The sequence below is a fragment of the Hordeum vulgare genome, chromosome 2H (genome assembly GCF_904849725.1).
Source record: "Hordeum vulgare subsp. vulgare chromosome 2H, MorexV3_pseudomolecules_assembly, whole genome shotgun sequence".
Taxonomy (NCBI): Eukaryota; Viridiplantae; Streptophyta; class Magnoliopsida; order Poales; family Poaceae; genus Hordeum; species Hordeum vulgare.
Window position 1 is genome coordinate 443302216 of NC_058519.1, and position 16546 is coordinate 443318761.

General features: G+C 44.3%; 2 protein-coding genes across 3 annotated transcripts; both read right to left on the bottom strand.

The window, feature by feature from the left end:
- Positions 1-6374: 6374 nt before the first annotated feature.
- LOC123430227 (heavy metal-associated isoprenylated plant protein 20-like) lies at positions 6375-7510 on the bottom strand. Its single transcript, XM_045114107.1, has 3 exons — positions 7242-7510; positions 7026-7101; positions 6375-6891 (listed from the first exon to the last, which is right to left on the bottom strand). The coding sequence occupies exons 1-3, from the start codon at positions 7500-7502 to the stop codon at positions 6599-6601; spliced, it is 630 nt and encodes a 209-aa protein (XP_044970042.1). The 5' UTR covers positions 7503-7510; the 3' UTR covers positions 6375-6598.
- A 790-nt stretch (positions 7511-8300) lies between these two features.
- Positions 8301-15800, bottom strand: LOC123426575 (chaperone protein ClpC1, chloroplastic). 2 transcript variants are annotated; one of them, XM_045110436.1, is made up of 11 exons: positions 15651-15800; positions 15470-15566; positions 14219-14804; positions 12797-12912; positions 12588-12710; positions 12318-12503; positions 11316-11531; positions 10901-11118; positions 10130-10205; positions 9958-10047; positions 8301-9702 (listed from the first exon to the last, which is right to left on the bottom strand). In XM_045110436.1, the coding sequence occupies exons 3-11, from the start codon at positions 14766-14768 to the stop codon at positions 8524-8526; spliced, it is 2754 nt and encodes a 917-aa protein (XP_044966371.1). In that variant the 5' UTR covers positions 14769-14804; positions 15470-15566; positions 15651-15800; the 3' UTR covers positions 8301-8523. The 2 variants fall into 2 exon arrangements, with proteins under 2 accessions (XP_044966371.1, XP_044966370.1); XM_045110435.1 differs by lacking the exon at positions 15470-15566.
- Between the last annotated feature and the right edge of the window lie 746 nt (positions 15801-16546).

Consider the following 16546-nt stretch of genomic DNA (forward strand, 5'->3'; position numbering starts at 1 on the left):
GACAATTTCCCATGGTATTTTGAGAATGAAATTGTGTCTACGCGACATACCTTGAAGGTGTTCGGGCCATTCCGTGGGAGGCGTATCCCTATTTACTCTCAGCCGAAGAAGTCTCCCGCGAATTTGAATGGACTCGGGCTTGCTTGTCGCGCCTTGGTTACCGGCCTATGGCTTGATGCTTCGCTGTCGTGTTGGCATTCAGCTGCCAGGGCGGCTGTGTGTTCCTCGGTCCGGAGAGAGAGCTCTGTATTGCCGTTGACGATGATAACTCTCTTGGGTCCTAGCATTTTGAGCTTCATGTAAGCATAGTGAGGCACAGCATTGAAGTCGGCGGAAGCTGTGCGACCGAGCAGTGTGTGGTATGTGCTGTGAAAGGGGACGATGTCGAAGATCAAGCCTTCACTGCGTAAGTTGTCGGGTGAACCGAACACAACCTCCAATGTTACCGTACCGGAGCAGCGGGCTTTGACGCGTGGAATCGCTCCTTTAAAGGTAGTGCTACTTGGTTTGATTCTTGATGGATCTATGCCCATCTTTTTCATTCTATCTGAGTAAATCAGGTTAAGATTACTTGCTCCCTCCATAAGGACTCTAGTGAGGTGGTACCCATCTATAATGGGATCTACGACGAGGGCGGCCGACCCTCCATGGCAGATACTGGTCGGATGATCCCTGTGATCAAAGGTGATCGGGCAAGCCGACCATGGATTATATTTGGGGGCTACGGGCTCTACGACGTATACCTCCCGAAGGGCTCGCTCCCTCTCCTTTTCTGGTATGTGAGTGACATAAATCATGTTCAGGTTTTAACCTCGGGAGGGAACTATTTTTGGCCCCCTATTTTGAGCCACGGGCTCCTCGTCATCTTCACTTCATGGGCCCCTGCTCTATTCCTCGACGGCTAGCTTGCCGGCCTGTTTGAACACCCAACAGTTATGGTTGGTGTGGGTAGCGGGCTTGTCTTGGGTGACATGGATCTGGCAGGGCCGTTCCATGATTTTATCCCATGGAGTCGGTTCGTCCCTGTTCCCTTTGAAGGGTTTCTTCCGTTGTCCAGGTTTTGAGCAGCGGAATCCATCATTTACTGTTGTGTCGTCGGCGTCACCATTACGGTGGCGACGTTTGTTCTTGTTTTTTCTTGGCTTGCCATTTCCGTCCCGAACTTCAGAGGTTTCAGGGTCGTCCGCAATGTGACCGCGCGAGCTAGCCAATTATCTTACCCCGCGCAAAAGCGAGTCATGAGGTAAGTGAGGGCAGACATTGTTCTCGGCCTATCATGGTCGAGCTGTCGAGCTAACCATTCGTCTCGGATGTTGTGCCTAAAATATGCTATTGCCTCGGCATACGGATAGTCCACGATTTGGTTCTTCTTGGTTAGGAACCGATTCCATAATTCTCTAGCCGATTCGCCCGCCTTTTGAACGACGTTGCTTAGGTCGGATGAATCCGGCGGCCAAACATAGGTTCCATGGAAGTTAGACAGGAAAGCCTCCCCGGGCTCTTTCGAGCTCCCGATGGAGTCCTCGGGTAAGTTGTTTAGTCAATGTTGTGTTGTTCCTTTAAGCTTTAGGGGTAAGTATTTTATGGTGTGGATATCATCTCCTCTGGCCATATGGATGTGGAGAAGGAAATCTTATATCCACATGGCGGGGTCTGTCGTCCTGTCGTATTGTTCTATGTTCACGGGTTTAAACCCTTCTAGGAATTGGTGCTGCATGACCTCATCTGTGAAGCACAGTGGGTGAGCAGCACCTATGATCCGGGCTATATTATGTCGGAGATCAGCTCCGGGTTGAGCCTGGTACGGTTCCCGACCTGTGTTCTTGTAGGTGACACGAGGTGGTTCTTCGTCCCATCAAGTGGGGGAATACCTCCTGGATCCGTAGATGGATCTATTGCGACCGATTATGATGTCCAAGTCGTATCGTAGGTCATATTTGTCCCTAGGGTGCACATGTTCTTTGCCTTTTTGTGGGGAGGATCAGGTCTATACTCGGCCTCTTTGGCCGCTCTGTTGCGTCCTCGGGGAGGGCGATCAGGCTGGTCGTAGTCCGTGCGCCTAGGAGACGCGTGCTCTGGGGCATCGTCGTCGAACTGAGGCAGCACGTGCCGGCGCAGGTAGCTTTTCTGTTGATTCAGCCACTCGGTGTCGTATCCTTCTTCGGCGGCCGGAATTTTCGTCCACCTTCTGTTAATGGTATCTTGTTCGGCTTGGAGTTGTCGTTGCTTCGCTTTTAGGCTCTGAGCGGTAGCCATAAGTTGTTGTCGAAACTATTCATGGCCTTCAAGGTCCTCGGGGATTATGAGGTCTTCGGCCTCTAAGCCGTCTTCATCGTCGACACATGGGTAATCGTCGTCGTCCGAATTATTGAGGTTGTCGGGATTGGGTTTGTCCGGGTCCTCTAGTTGTTGCTCGGGAGCTTCGGGGTAGTTGTGGTCCTGTGGGTTATGTTTTCCCATGTAGCTTGTATGGAGCCCCTTCCCTTATTTGCCTGGGCATGCTTACGCGGCCTTCGGCGCTTTGAGGGCTCCTCCCCGGACTTATCGCCATTTTGTTTGGGTGTAACGTCGCCCGTGTCACGGGGCGTGTCTACCATGTAAACATCGTAGGTGGACGTTGCGGTCCATCGCCCAGTATTTACGGGGGGTGGCGTAGTCGGCCTTGCCATCCATGTCCTCGAGCTCTTCGGAGGCATAGTCTAACTCGTCGGTTAAGTCTTCAACGGTGGCTACCAAGTGGGTGGTGGGTGGGCCGCAAAAGTCCTCATAATCTGCCTCTGAGCCGATCTGTGCATAGGTCGGGCTCCGGCTATCTGAGATTTCAAGCGGTTGGATCTGGTCAAGCGTCTCCTTTAACATCGAGAGGTTGTCCTGATCAATCTATTCATGATTTTTGGAGTTAACCTCCATGGCTTTCACGAGGGATGCATGTTCGGCAATGGTCGTTCGCTGTTGTCCGGGCATAGAGGTCGGATCTGAGCTCAAAGCTGACTTTTTGACGAAGAGAGAACCGAGGCCGTGGCCGGACAAGAGACCCAGAGTCAAGGTTTAGGATATTGAGGTTCATCAGACGAGGTCATGATTTTGGCGGGGAACAGATTGCCCGAGGAGTCGGGGAGAATTCAAAATCTCCAAACCTTATTTGTTGACCGGGGACAAAGCCTACGATCAGGCCGGGAAGGCCAGTTGGGTCCGCCCGCAGTGTGACGGTGCCGAGCATGAGGACCTGTCTGGGGAAAAGATGCCCATGTTGTTGATTCGATCGCTGATGATCAAGCGAGCCATCGATCCTTCCGATGATCCAACGATGGAACTCACAATGAAAGGACCAATGTCGGTGTAAAAAAGGGTAGATCTCGGGTAGGGGGTCCCGAACTGTGGACCTTGGATCAATGGATTGTAAGAGAAAAGGGGAGACAGTATTTACCGAGGTTTGGCCCCTCTTGGGGAGGTAAAACCCTACGTCATGCTTGATTATATTAATATGGAACGATGATTACAGAGTCGATCTACCTCAAGATCATATGAGCAAAACCCTAGATGAGTTTACTTGCCTATACGCATGAGAACCTCAGGTTTATATAGATACCAGGGTTCCTAGGGTTACATATTACCGACCTCATCCGGGGACAGATGGGTCGACCTAGTCTTCTTGACTTGGAGTGCATGCCAGTCTTCGGAGCATTCCATCTTGATCATAAAGTTGTCACACAATCCGGTCTTCCATTATGCGACCCATATGGTCAGCCCATAAGGGATAAGCCGACTGCCCGAGGATCCCTTAAGGAATGTCTTCGAATTGAGATGATCAAGCATTGACTTCACTACAAAGTAAGAGAGTGAATAATAGAACCAGTAGCTTGATGAAGACACGGGATTTGCTCGACCAGTTCTAGTTGTTGTGGCAAGTGTACGTTTGGTTGGGGAGGCTGAGATTGAACTCTGAAGACCTCGTCTTCACCTTGTCCCCCTTAAGTCGAGGTCACTTAGACCATGCCCAGTCACTCACGTAAGTCTTTAGGGGGAATTCTGGAACCCATACAAACTCGGTCACCCGGCAATCCGCAATAACTCTTGGATGCTCTAGACCACGGCGCCTAACCGTCTGGAGGATCACAGTCTTCAAGTGTGACAAGTCTTCGGTTCACTCAGAACAGAACGACTTCGGTGATGCTCAAACACTCTCGCTCTAGTTGCTTGGGTTTATCCTTGCAGGATAGCTCTCTCTCAATGTCTTCGAGGTGGGTTGCTACAAAACAACAAGAGTAGTATCTAACTCTAAGCAACCACCAACTTATGGTGGAGGGGTGAGATATTTATAGCTAGCAGGCAACCCGACATGATATGAGCGAAATGACCCTAGATCAATGGCCAACCGATACATGTTCCAACGGTTGGTTTTCACAGACTCACACAGCAACATTACTTGGGCTACAAGCAATGCTGACTCAACCAACTCTGGAAGAGATTTCCTCTCATTGTCGTCGCTTGAAGACATAGGTGTTTTGGGTTAAGCATCACGTCAGCATCTGACTTCGATCACCTTGATCCCACTTAACAGTACGGTGATTCCTATGACTCGGGAAAGAAGAAACAAAACAACTGAAAGACTTCGTCTACGCATTTCATCTTCAAGCGATTATCTTCGCATACCACCAATGGCTTCAACCATCATTAATGTCTTCGGAAACTTTTAGGGGTTGTCTTTAACAGTTAAACTGAATCTCCACGAACTTATATATGTGTTAACCTATGAACTCTCACATACACATTAGTCCCTCAACCACGTTTTGTCTTCAATACTCCAAAACCAACAATGTGTGGCTCTAGATGCACTTACAGTTGTCCCCATAAATATGATTACATGTATGTTTTTTATTCCAAAGGGATCTTGCAAAGACTGGGTTATTTCAAATCCACTTCTTTTGGCAACAAGACAGTGAAAAGTAAATACAAATGTCGTCCAAATGGAGTGTGGTTTGTAGGCTGGAGGACCAAGGTGGTCTAGGCATTCATGATTTGTGGGTCAATATTGGTGTCTTACTTAGTAAATGGTTCTTCAAACTACTTAATGAGGATGGCATATGGTGACTCGCACTTTTGGACTCGTCTAATGACGGTAAAAAACATTTTTTCTCTTAGATCTTTCAATATAAAACATGACTCCAAGATTCATCTCTCGGTGGACAAGTGGCTACTTAATACTACTCTTCGGGAACAATATCACGCCTTGAACTGCATTTTACACGATAAGAATGATACTCTTGCACAGGTGTTTAGCTCATTCCCCTCGGATACTTCATTCAAGCGGAATTTGTTTGGCCCCGTCTTATGTCTTTGAAAAATACCTGATACAAGAACGGAATGTGTTTTGCTGGAATCTCACTACAATTGGGCCTTCATTGCCGACTCGATGCACCATGTGGTGTGCGCTTACACACTCAGATGTTGGATAATAATATGAACGAAGATTCGACTACAAGTTAAAAAATTCATGTGGTATATTTGGAGGGGAGTTGCGTTAACTTAAAACAACCTCGTGTGTCGCAATTGACAAAGAAATAATAAATGTAGCTTTTGTACTCACGACGAAACAATTAAACATCACTTTTTCTAGCGCAAGCTTGCGCGTTTTATGTGACCAATCATTCAAATAGCGTTTAGTTTGTACTTGTCCACAAGTGTTGTCAATATTTTTGATTGACGTAGTCTACGCTGCACCGAACGAAAGATCAACCGTTGTTTAAGATGGTATGTATGTAGTTGGAGGAGATGGTCAGAGAAGTTTTTACCCAATGTGGGTGATATGTAATCTCCGGATCGGTCCACCATCTTCTTTAACATAGACATATTGTCAATCCTATGACTTCTACTATTGTTGATATGCCAGATTTTATCTTTTCTTTTATCTTTTTTGTGAGTTTTTTCTCTTTTGTCAAACTCTCGGTGTTTGATTATGTACATCTTAGTTATGTATTCCATCCATTTTAACATAAGTATCTCAATATTAATACGGCTTTGTAGTTCTATTAAAGTTAGTACAAAATTAACACTTATTTTAACTGTCTCAACCTTAGTCTACTTTTATACTAAAGTTGGTATAAAATTGAGACATTTATTTTGAAACGAAGTGAGTATATCATCAGGTGTCATTCAACATGTTTTTTATTCAGTTGATGTTACATTTGAAGTTACTAAAAATATCCTTTATCAAGAAAAGAAAAAAGGTGTGTTCACACTGAATTTTGAGGCTCACTTCGCGGACATGCTCGGGCGTGTATGTCCGTTTGATGACTAGCGATCGAAATGACCTAAAATATCGGCATGCTAAGACATGCACGCTACAGTACCGGCAACGAGCGTGTATTGCTTCATTCGCAAAGAAAACTCATAGTGATAATTTAGCCTTTACCATGAAATTACAATTACATCTGATATGAACAAATCACACAAAATCGTACACGCGTGGATTTACTATTACGTAGCTGGATGTAGAATAGCCTATTCTGTGATGGTATCTAGGCCGCGTGGTCTTTGCTGGGTGGCTGGCCGGCTGGCTAGGATGGAGACTGTCAAGACCGTAGGTATCATCAGTTCATCACATGATGGTGCAGGAGTTCACGTCCTCGTCGTTGAACATGTTCATGTACCGGACCTCCGGCGCCCCTGGATCGGCCATGGCCTGCGGCGCGCCGCGGACGAAGCCCGCCGGCGCCTTCTTGTCGTAGGCGCCGCCGACGTAGGGGTAGGTGGTGAGCGAGTATGGCACGTAGGGCCACATCTCGGCCACCTTCCCGGTGCTCTTCACCCGCGCCAGCACCTTGCTCGGCTCCACGAACCCCGTCACCGTCACCTTGCTCATCTTGGGGTTCACTGACACGGCCGTCACACCTTTGGCATCAACATACATATAGGAGATGAACGTTCATCAGCACAGCTTAGCTTCACAAAATTATTCCCAACGGAAACTTAGATTGCTTGATAATATTTGATTGATTTTGAGATGTCGCTGCGTATGTATGTACCCCGAATCGACTTGACGGCGTTCTTGACCCTTCTCTCGCAGCCCTCACAGTCCATCTTCACCTTGATGTTTACCGTCTGCGGATCACAAACTACCCCAGTTAATCACGTGTTTAGCTCAACGAAATGGCAAAAAATTAGAAAATATATCGGTCACCTCACGAGATTAGAAGTTAAAACAAGAGAGTACACGCGTACTTGAATTCCACAAGCCTCACCTGCAGTGGCCGCCTCTTCCTGAGCTTGAGGGCTGCCTTTGTGTCTGTCATGCTGCACAAATCGGAGAGGTGATCCAAGACGCCCATGATCTTGATCTCACACGACTGAAGCAGTAGTGTTCTTGGGTACAGAACCGTAGAGGGTCGTGTGTGTGTATATATATATACAAGGAAAGAGGAAGTAAGAGGAAATATCACAGGATAAGTTGCATTTCGCTTGCTGGCTAAATTTGAATGGTTAGGGTGGACGCGCAAGTCCATATTGATGCTTCTAGGCTACAGAGAGCGAGAGCCTGCGATTAAACCACGGAGCTTTCGGATTAAATGAGCAAACACCCCTGCTTCCAGGATGACCATTCCCTGCTTCACAGGCCAGCTGTTTTGACAGACAACTGCTTCATAATTATTTTAGTTTTTCCTTTCACGGAGATGACTTGTTTTGCTAGACTGGGAAATGCAAGGCCTCAATTAGCTCTCTAGTCGCTAGCTAAATAATAGTGCAAAAAGTAAGGCCCTGTTTGAAACCATAATAGATTATAACAATTTGGATTATGAAGATAGATTATATAATCTGAATTATAAAAATGATCTAGGTGGAAATGTTTAAAGTCCAGATTATATAAACTGTAGTTTAGGTTTTATATACAATGACATGTCTGCCCTCTGTTTTTAGATGAAAAGGTAAATAATCTAGGTGGGAACGTTTGAAGGATGGCCTCCGTTTTTTAAAGGCAAAAGTAATAATTTAGGTGGTGAAAATGTTTGAAGGACGATGGTGGCACTAGGTAATTATCTTGAAGTTTTCAAGAACAATGGGTCATCTAGTAATCCATAATCTGATTTTAGTTGTGGTAGAGTAGATTGTGAGTTTTTAATAATTTAATCATCTAGTTTTTGTAAACTACAATATAATATGTCATGTTTGAAGACATAATAGATTATAAAAAACAGATTATATAATCTGAGTGGTTCCAAACAGGGCCTAACTACAGGCCATCAACTGTTATTCAGGAACAGAGCAACTGCCCACTCAAAAAAAGAAAAAGAAAAAGAGGGAGAGAACTCAAAAGATATAGCATACAGCTTGCTCATACATGCATCTATGTTTGTTTTGTTTACATAACAATTTCTAGTGCCTCGCTTCAAACTTGAAACTTCAAGAGAGTGAAAGAAGAGAGAGAAAAAGGAAGAGTAGAACACATGACTGAAAGGGGAGTGATATTAATCTAGGTACCATCACCAGGACCCCAAGCGGAGATAGCGAAATAAAAAGGACCCCCAACTAGGCACTCAGGGCAGGCGCCAGCGGCTCTGCAATACCACTCCCACTGTTGAGAACCACCACCTTACCATCTGAATCCACATCAACAATAGCAGAATCACCTTCCTTGACCTCGCCAGCCAGCATCTTCTCCGCGAGGCTGTCTTCCAAAAGCCTCATAATAGCCCGTCGCAGAGGCCTGGCACCATAGCTTGGGTTGTAACCCTCGTCGACAACTCTATCCCGGAACTTCTCTGTTACCTGGAGGTCTATTTCCTTTGCCTTGAGCCTGTCAAACACCTCTTTGAGCATAATATCAGCTATCTCTTTCACCTCCAACTTAGTCAGCTGCCTGAACACAATCATCTCATCCAATCTGTTCAAGAACTCAGGCCTGAAATACTGCTTCAACTCCTCGGTCACCAAGCTCTTGATCCTGTTATAGCTGGTATCTTTCTCATCAGAGTCAAGGTCAAACCCAATCTTCCGGCCTCCCTTCTCGATGACACTGCTTCCGACATTCGATGTCATGATCAACAGTGTGTTCTTGAAATCAACTGTCCGTCCCTTGCTATCTGTCAGCCTCCCATCTTCTAAGATCTGAAGCATCATGTTGAAGACATCTGGATGTGCCTTTTCAATCTCATCAAAGAGAACAACTGTGTATGGACGGCGACGAACTGCTTCTGTTAGTTGACCTCCCTCAGTGTAGCCAACATAACCTGGAGGTGATCCGATAAGTTTGGACACTGTATGTCTCTCCATGAATTCACTCATATCTAATCTGATCATGGCTTCCTCTGAGCCGAAGTAGTAGGATGCCAGAGCCTTTGCTAATTCTGATTTACCAACACCAGTTGGTCCAGAGAATATGAAGCTAGCAATGGGTCGATTTGGATTCTTGAGGCCAACACGAGCACGGCGGATAGCACGGCTAATAGCTTTGACAGCTTCATCCTGCCCAATGATACGTGTATGGAGTGTCTCTTCCATCTTAAGGAGGCGGTCCGACTCATCAGATGAGACTTTCTCCACAGGTATACCAGTCCATGATGAGACGATGTGTTGAATATCTGCCTCTGTGACAAGAGGACCAACTTCGCCGGATTCAGTCTCTGCTTTAACCATTTCCTTGCTCTTGTCAATAATGGCTGTAATTTGGGCCTTCAGCTCCATTTCCTCGTCTCTTAATTCCCCAGCCTGCCAATAAACAACAACAGTAAGATAACATGGAAGAAACAAGAATGGTTAATTTTAGTTGCATAAACAGAACAAGGAAGAAAAAGGCTGGGTTCTAGGCTATGGTTAGAGGCACCTTACAAGTAAAACAACAATGTAGTATAGCCAAATGAACCAATAAACTTGCAAGTAAAACAACATCAGCATCCTACTAAAGAAAACCATTTAGGAACCTTCACACAAAACTCAGAGCACTTCTCCAGAATCTATGTATACCTTCTCAAAATCTTGGCCACGCACAGCCTCATTCTTGTCTTTTGTTATTTGCCGAAGTTTTTTGTCCAGCTCCTTGGCCTCATCAGGTAGCTGTAATGTAAGGGATAATGGTTAAACAAAAACAAAGCAGTGAAACGGGCTCTCTGGGATGACAATTATTCAGAGTCGGTACCTGTGCATGCCTGAGCCTAACACGGGACCCCGCTTCATCAATCAAGTCAATAGCCTTGTCAGGCAGGAAGCGATCACTACAGAAATAGCAGAAATTAACACATGTTCATTACAGTGACAAAACAGATTATTGGCTCTACTGCTAAAATATAAAGTGGAAATATACAGTGTCCATATAATCTAAATATATAACTGGAACTAAGATTTTCATTCTACGAGGGCTAATAATCGCCATGCATGTGTAGAGTCAACCATTGTCAAGGATAACAAAACATTACAGTCAAGACTTCTTGCAATTTAATTATTGTTGTGCAGACAATGACACCTTAGCAGATTAAGGATGAAACGGCAGTATTATACAGTTTATATCATTTATAACAATTTTAGCGAAAGTTTAGAGCAATGGGAGCGTGAGGCACATTGGGCGCATTGGTAAAAAGGTATTAAAGCTGATGCTACACGTCGGTGAACAATTCAGACAACAAAACCACAAGAGATGTCAAGATCATACACATTCACAGTATTATACTCACCTCCGTCCCAAAATAAGTGACTCGACTTTGTACTAACTTTAGTACAAAGTTAGTACAAAGTTGAGTAACTTATTTTGGGGAAGTTAGTACAAAGTTGAGACACTTATTTTGGGACAGAGGGAGTACTATATACAGCTAATCCTAAGAAATAATTACTGCAGCAGAATTGGTATTAACACAATATTATACCAAAAAAATAAACATCAACCAAATTAATTAAAGTATGATGCAATGCAAACCTGATATACTGATACGATAACTGCGCTGCAGCAACTAAAGCATCATCTGTGTATCGCAGCTTATGATGAAGTTCATATCTCTCACGAAGTCCTCTTAAGATTTGTATTGATTCTTCAACAGTGGGCTCTGGAACCTTGACTGGTTGAAACCTTCGCTCCAAAGCAGGATCTTTCTCGATATGTTTCCTGTACTCATCCAGTGTTGTGGCACCAATGCACTGAAAGATAGAACAGTGTCAGAAATATCGAAACTAGGGCAGCTCATCTTTGTTGTTGTAGACATGGCTTGTCAACTGGAAGAAACTGCTTTCTAGATCCAGCTTAGGTGAGGTCTTTGTGACTTTATCAGACTAAACCAGAAACGTGGGTAACACAGAACAATGGCAGCAATGGAATTTGAAATCAGGAACATTACCTGCAGTTCACCTCTTGCAAGAGCTGGTTTTAAGATGTTAGCAGCATCAATTGCACCTTCAGCTGCACCTGCTCCGATCAACGTGTGCACTTCATCAATAAAGAGTATAATATCATCATTTTGCTTAATTTCTTCCATAAGCTTCTTCAGCCTTTCTTCAAACTCTCCACGGTACTTGGTACCAGCAACAAGGAGCCCCATGTCAAGGGTAATAACCTAAACAGAGCAGTCATGATTAATTTTCTACAACATGATGACAAATACAAAAAGAAGCTTTATAGCACTCAATTATTTTAAACAAGCTTGATCCTTTGTGACTGGCAAAAGCCTTGGGTCCTCAACATTTAATCATTTATTATTATTTTGACCATGTCATCAACACTTAAGTACTGAAGGCTCAATAATGATCCCAATAACAACACTAATAGTGTCAGTACAGAATGACAAAATAAACACACAAAAATAGGCCTGCCATGTTATTATAAAAACTTTAAAACACCGGTTATCTGATAAGGTCCGATGGACGGTGGATATGTTCAACAGACAACAAATATCAAATGGATTAACATTAAAAAAATATTGATTGGATACATAGAAAGTTGGTAAAATACCACTAGCACTTTGCCCTTTTGATAACATGGCAATAAGTGGGGTCTGGCATTTATAAAAGGCCACATACCTATACTTACATGGCATATTTTATCACATTAGTCATTATCTAAATTCTCCCATGTCTCGTACCCCATCTGCCCCGACTCACAGTCCCAGCACGTCCATGCGTTGGCATTTTTGGAAAGTAGTTTAATGTATCGATGTATTGGCAATTTTAAAGACATTGGCATGCCCATGTATCCGTATCACCCTGATATGGATACACTCGTACACATATCGGTATCGGTGCTGCATAGCAAAAAAAGTAACCGCATTGCAATTCATGCTACTCATTTACAAACACAAAATAAACTGTGGTAATGCACATGCAACAGAAAAGTCGAGGCTAACCTTCTTTCCTTCAATTGTTTCCGGAACATCCCCATTACAAATACGTTGCGCAAGCCCCTCTGCAATAGCGGTCTTGCCGACACCAGGCTCTCCAATTAAGCATGGGTTGTTCTTTGTCCTCCTGCCCAAAATTTGAGTTACACGCTCAATTTGATCCTGTCTGCCAACAACTGGGTCCAGTTTACCCTGCAAGAAAAAAGAATGAGATTCTTTCTCTTTACTGCTAAATATCTCCAGTAGGCAAAAGGACACATGGGAGGGAGGAAATACCTCTTCTGCCAGCTTTGTCAAATTAGTACCGTATTCTTCAAGTGTAGGCATCTTCTGGCCACTGCTTCCCCCACCAACCCCAGCACCAACAGCTTCTGTGCTTTCACCAACCATTCTTATAACCTGCACAGCATGTAAAATATTCATCATCTGGACAAATTAGACTAAAACAAGCAGTAATCTAAGAAAGATATTAGTGAAGAAATTGCCTGGGTACGAATGTTGTTTGGATCAGCACCAAGGCTTTCAAGAACTCGAGCTGCCACACCTTCACCCTCACGAAGTAGCCCTAAGAGCAAGTGTTCAGATCCTATATAGTTATGCCCTGAACAATGAACATAAGGAAAATTAGTACACATCTTAGATACGCTTATCGAACAAACAATAGCCTCAAGAAGCAGCAAAATAAGCAAGACTTGTTCTTAGGCCCCTGAGACTAATGTGATATAGTAATTTTATCACCTTAGCTCAATAAATACTAAAATTTCGTCATCTTCAAGAAGGAACAATGCAATAGTGATATACTCCCTCCGTCCGAAAATACTTGTCACATTAATGGATGCATCTAGATGTATTTTAGTTCTAGATGCATACATTTTTATAAATTTGTGCGACAAGTAATTCTGGACGGATGGAGTAGTGATGTTTCAATTTTTAATGTATCAGGAGTATAGCAGTAATTCCCCGTCACTGCCAAATCTTAAGGACCCAAAGCTACCCTGCATAGGACACTGCATGGTGAGGAATTCATGGTTGACTTGCCAAAGAGCAGTAACTGCTCGCTAGATGGGCAATGAAGGTCAAGGATGAGGGATGGTAAAACATCACTGTTGAGCTAGCACACTAGCTTTCCCCAGGGTTCCTGCCACAATCACCTAATGGAGAATTTCCACAGTGTAAAAGAAGGACAAAGCCTCATTCTGCACAGGACCTGCTGATCACTTATGCTTAATATCATTCTGGATTAGTCACTGACTAAGACAATTGTACATGTTTAGTGATCAAACCACTACATGAAATCTTACACCACTCTCCATACATTAATGTACACTCAGAAAGTAAGAACAGGATACTACATAGATAAAACTAGAGTATATAAGAAACACTTATAAAAGCAACGGCCAGTCATAGTCCGGCCAAGTACATATAATGACAAAAAATAGGGCCTAGCCTCAGATAGTCAGGGCCCGACAATGATTGGGGATGGGAATGGGGAAACATCCATGTGCTTGCTTTAACCAATGGTGAGATGAATTAACCACTAGTTCCCCACACTCATCACCGAATGGGAATGCAGCTCTATTCCCATATCTAGCAAAACACCTGATGTTTACTTGTCCTCAACTACCATTCCCTAATAAAGTCATAAATTCAGATACTTTGTGCACTTTTCTTAAACAATTACACTAGTATATAGCAAAATTATGTGGACTAAGAAAAACAGAACAGAGTAACTAAGAAAAGAAACTAAAATGAAAACAGACTGATTTGGTTACAAACTAGATGTAAACAAATAAAAAAATTGATGATGTGCATCCAGCAATAATTACAGAAATCGCTTATCAAAATGGATGAAACAAGAGCATGAAACTAGCTGATTTTTGTGGATAAATGAAGGTGATAATTAATACCTAGCTGGCGAGCTTCTTCAAGTGACAATTCGAGTACACGTTTTGCACGAGGTGTAAATGGAATTTCAACGGCAACAAACCCACTGCCTCTTCCAATAATCTTCTCAACTTCCACACGGGCATCCTTAAGACTGATCCCCATAGACTTTAGAACCTTTGCTGCAATTCCAGTTCCCTCACCAATAAGGCCAAGCAGAATCTGTTCTGTCCCAACAAAGTTGTGGCCAAGGCGTCTTGCTTCCTCCTGTGCAAGCATAATCACCTTGATTGCTTTCTCTGTGAAGCGCTCGAACATGGCCCTGACCACCATTCTTGAACCTGACCCACGTGGTCGTGAAATTTGGCTTGCTACAATGGAGCCAAAGTCACGTTTGATAACGGACCTTGTATCCAGGAAATTTGTTTGCCGCAGTCCTTGAAAACCCCCGAGAGTAAGGGTCCTCGTTGGTGTACTGCGTAACATTGTGGCCCTTGTGCGCACACAGAACCGTGTAGAGCTCTTCCTGTAGGCGGTAGGAGCGATGGCAGACTGAACCAAAGTCCCCTCCATATTGAACTAACCAAAAAACCACAGGTTTACAGGTGCCTGCAAAGAAAAGAGCATTACTCAAACAGCAAACATCACAAAATGATTGCACAGCAACTTTGGCATATGGTAAGTCCCACATCTGTGGCTCAAATACGAGGTTAAAAGAATTCGCCAACCATTCACATATCATTGAAACAACACCAAATGACCACAAAACAAACAGCAGTATAGTACTATAAGAAATTCGTGCACAATGTTTTTTACTAAGCTTGATAAATTTCATGTATCCAGCAAACTTCAACACAGGATTATCCACACGTGACTGCTCCAACCAAGAGAAGAATATCATCTAAATCCGCTCGACAATAGCACCTCAATCGGACAGCCCCTGCCGTGCGCCAACACGTGCCAATCAAAGCCAACATATATCCACATCACGGCAGCTACCAAAATAGCGCACCTGACTGCATCCACCGACACGCCGGGTAAATAAAGGATTCGCAGAATTTCCCCTAGAACTAGCCAACCAACCAACCAATCGATCCACGGAACCACCAAACCCAAACCACAAATCCGTCCACCCGGGGAAACGGAACCGGATAAGGTTCCCAATGAACCCCGAAAACAATCGGAGAAACCAACGCGCGGGGAGTCATCGCCCCCCCACGAGCGAAGGGCGCGGGGACGGAAGCGAGCGGCGGGCGCGGCGGGGGAAGCCTCACCTCGGCGACGGCGTGGCCGCCCAGCGGCGGTGGACCGAGGAAGAACCTTGGGACGCGCAGAGTGGATAACACGGGGAAGAGAGCTAGATGCGAAATCCTAGCAATTCACAGGCTTAGCTAAAATTAATATAACTACTGCTCCGTAGGATCCATGTTACAATGATGAAAGTGGAATACCTACCGAAGAAATACTACCACCTCAACTCGTGCACGCGCCGTGTTCGCTGCCTTGCCCCAGGTCCAGCCGCTGGCCGCCGCCCCACCCTCTCGCTTCTCGCTAGGGCTAGTCGCCTCGAATTACACGGCACCGTGTTGATGATAAGGAGCGACCACCCACGCTTATCGGATGTGCGTCGATTTATATGGCCCAGCAAAGGCCCACAACAGACACACACACCCCCTTCACTCCACCGTTTCTCCTCCTTTTTCTACATCGGCATCTCAGAAGCTTTCTCGTAAAATTATAAAAGGAAAAAAGCATGCATTCATCCAACATAAAAAAAACTTCCTTCGTTCCTAAATATAAAACATTTTAAAGATTGCACTATAGACTACATACAAAGCAAAATGGATGAATCTATATTTTAAAAGATGTCTATATACATTTGTATGTAGTTTATAGTATAATCTCTAAAAGGTCTTATATTTAGGAACGAAGGGAGAGTACATGCGACAAGACATGCCTAATTAAAGATAAATTATTTCTTTACATGTCCCATGTTGGCTGTGAGAATGCATAATCAAGCTTCACTTATGAAAGGGGCTTCTACTTGATTGCATCTCTCACCAACCTTGTCGACGATAGGGGTCACAACTTGTCGGGCTGCCTCAAGTTCAGGATTGTCATAGAGCTTCTTGAACATGTTTAACATGTCAACGTCTGGGTTGTAATACATGACCTTGGAGAGCATCCTCGAGATCACGTTGCAAACCAAAATCCTCACTTCATCGACAAACTTCTATGCACGCCCTTTGTGATAGGCGTCCAGCGCCGTAGGTAGCCCCTCGAAGAAGAGAGACAATGTGGTGCTAACGACTTGACTATTATCCATATTGAAGCTCTAGGTTCCTACATCT

What these genes read in the sequence shown, in the direction of transcription:
- LOC123430227 (XM_045114107.1), bottom strand. Translation starts at nt 7,502, where the DNA reads ATGGACTTGCGCGTCCACCCTAACCATTCAAATTTAGCCAGCAAGCGA. An exon ending in GGAAGAGGCGGCCACTGCAG is followed by an intron (nt 7,102 to 7,241) that starts GTGAGGCTTGTG and finishes TGTGATCCGCAG; the next exon opens with ACGGTAAACATCAAGGTGAA. An exon ending in CGCCGTCAAGTCGATTCGGG is followed by an intron (nt 6,892 to 7,025) that starts GTACATACATAC and finishes TTGATGCCAAAG; the next exon opens with GTGTGACGGCCGTGTCAGTG.
- LOC123426575 (XM_045110435.1), bottom strand. Translation starts at nt 14,768, where the DNA reads ATGGAGGGGACTTTGGTTCAGTCTGCCATCGCTCCTACCGCCTACAGG. An exon ending in TTATCGTATCAGTATATCAG is followed by an intron (nt 10,206 to 10,900) that starts GTTTGCATTGCA and finishes CTATTTCTGTAG; the next exon opens with TGATCGCTTCCTGCCTGACA. An exon ending in TTAGGCTCAGGCATGCACAG is followed by an intron (nt 10,048 to 10,129) that starts GTACCGACTCTG and finishes CTTACATTACAG; the next exon opens with CTACCTGATGAGGCCAAGGA.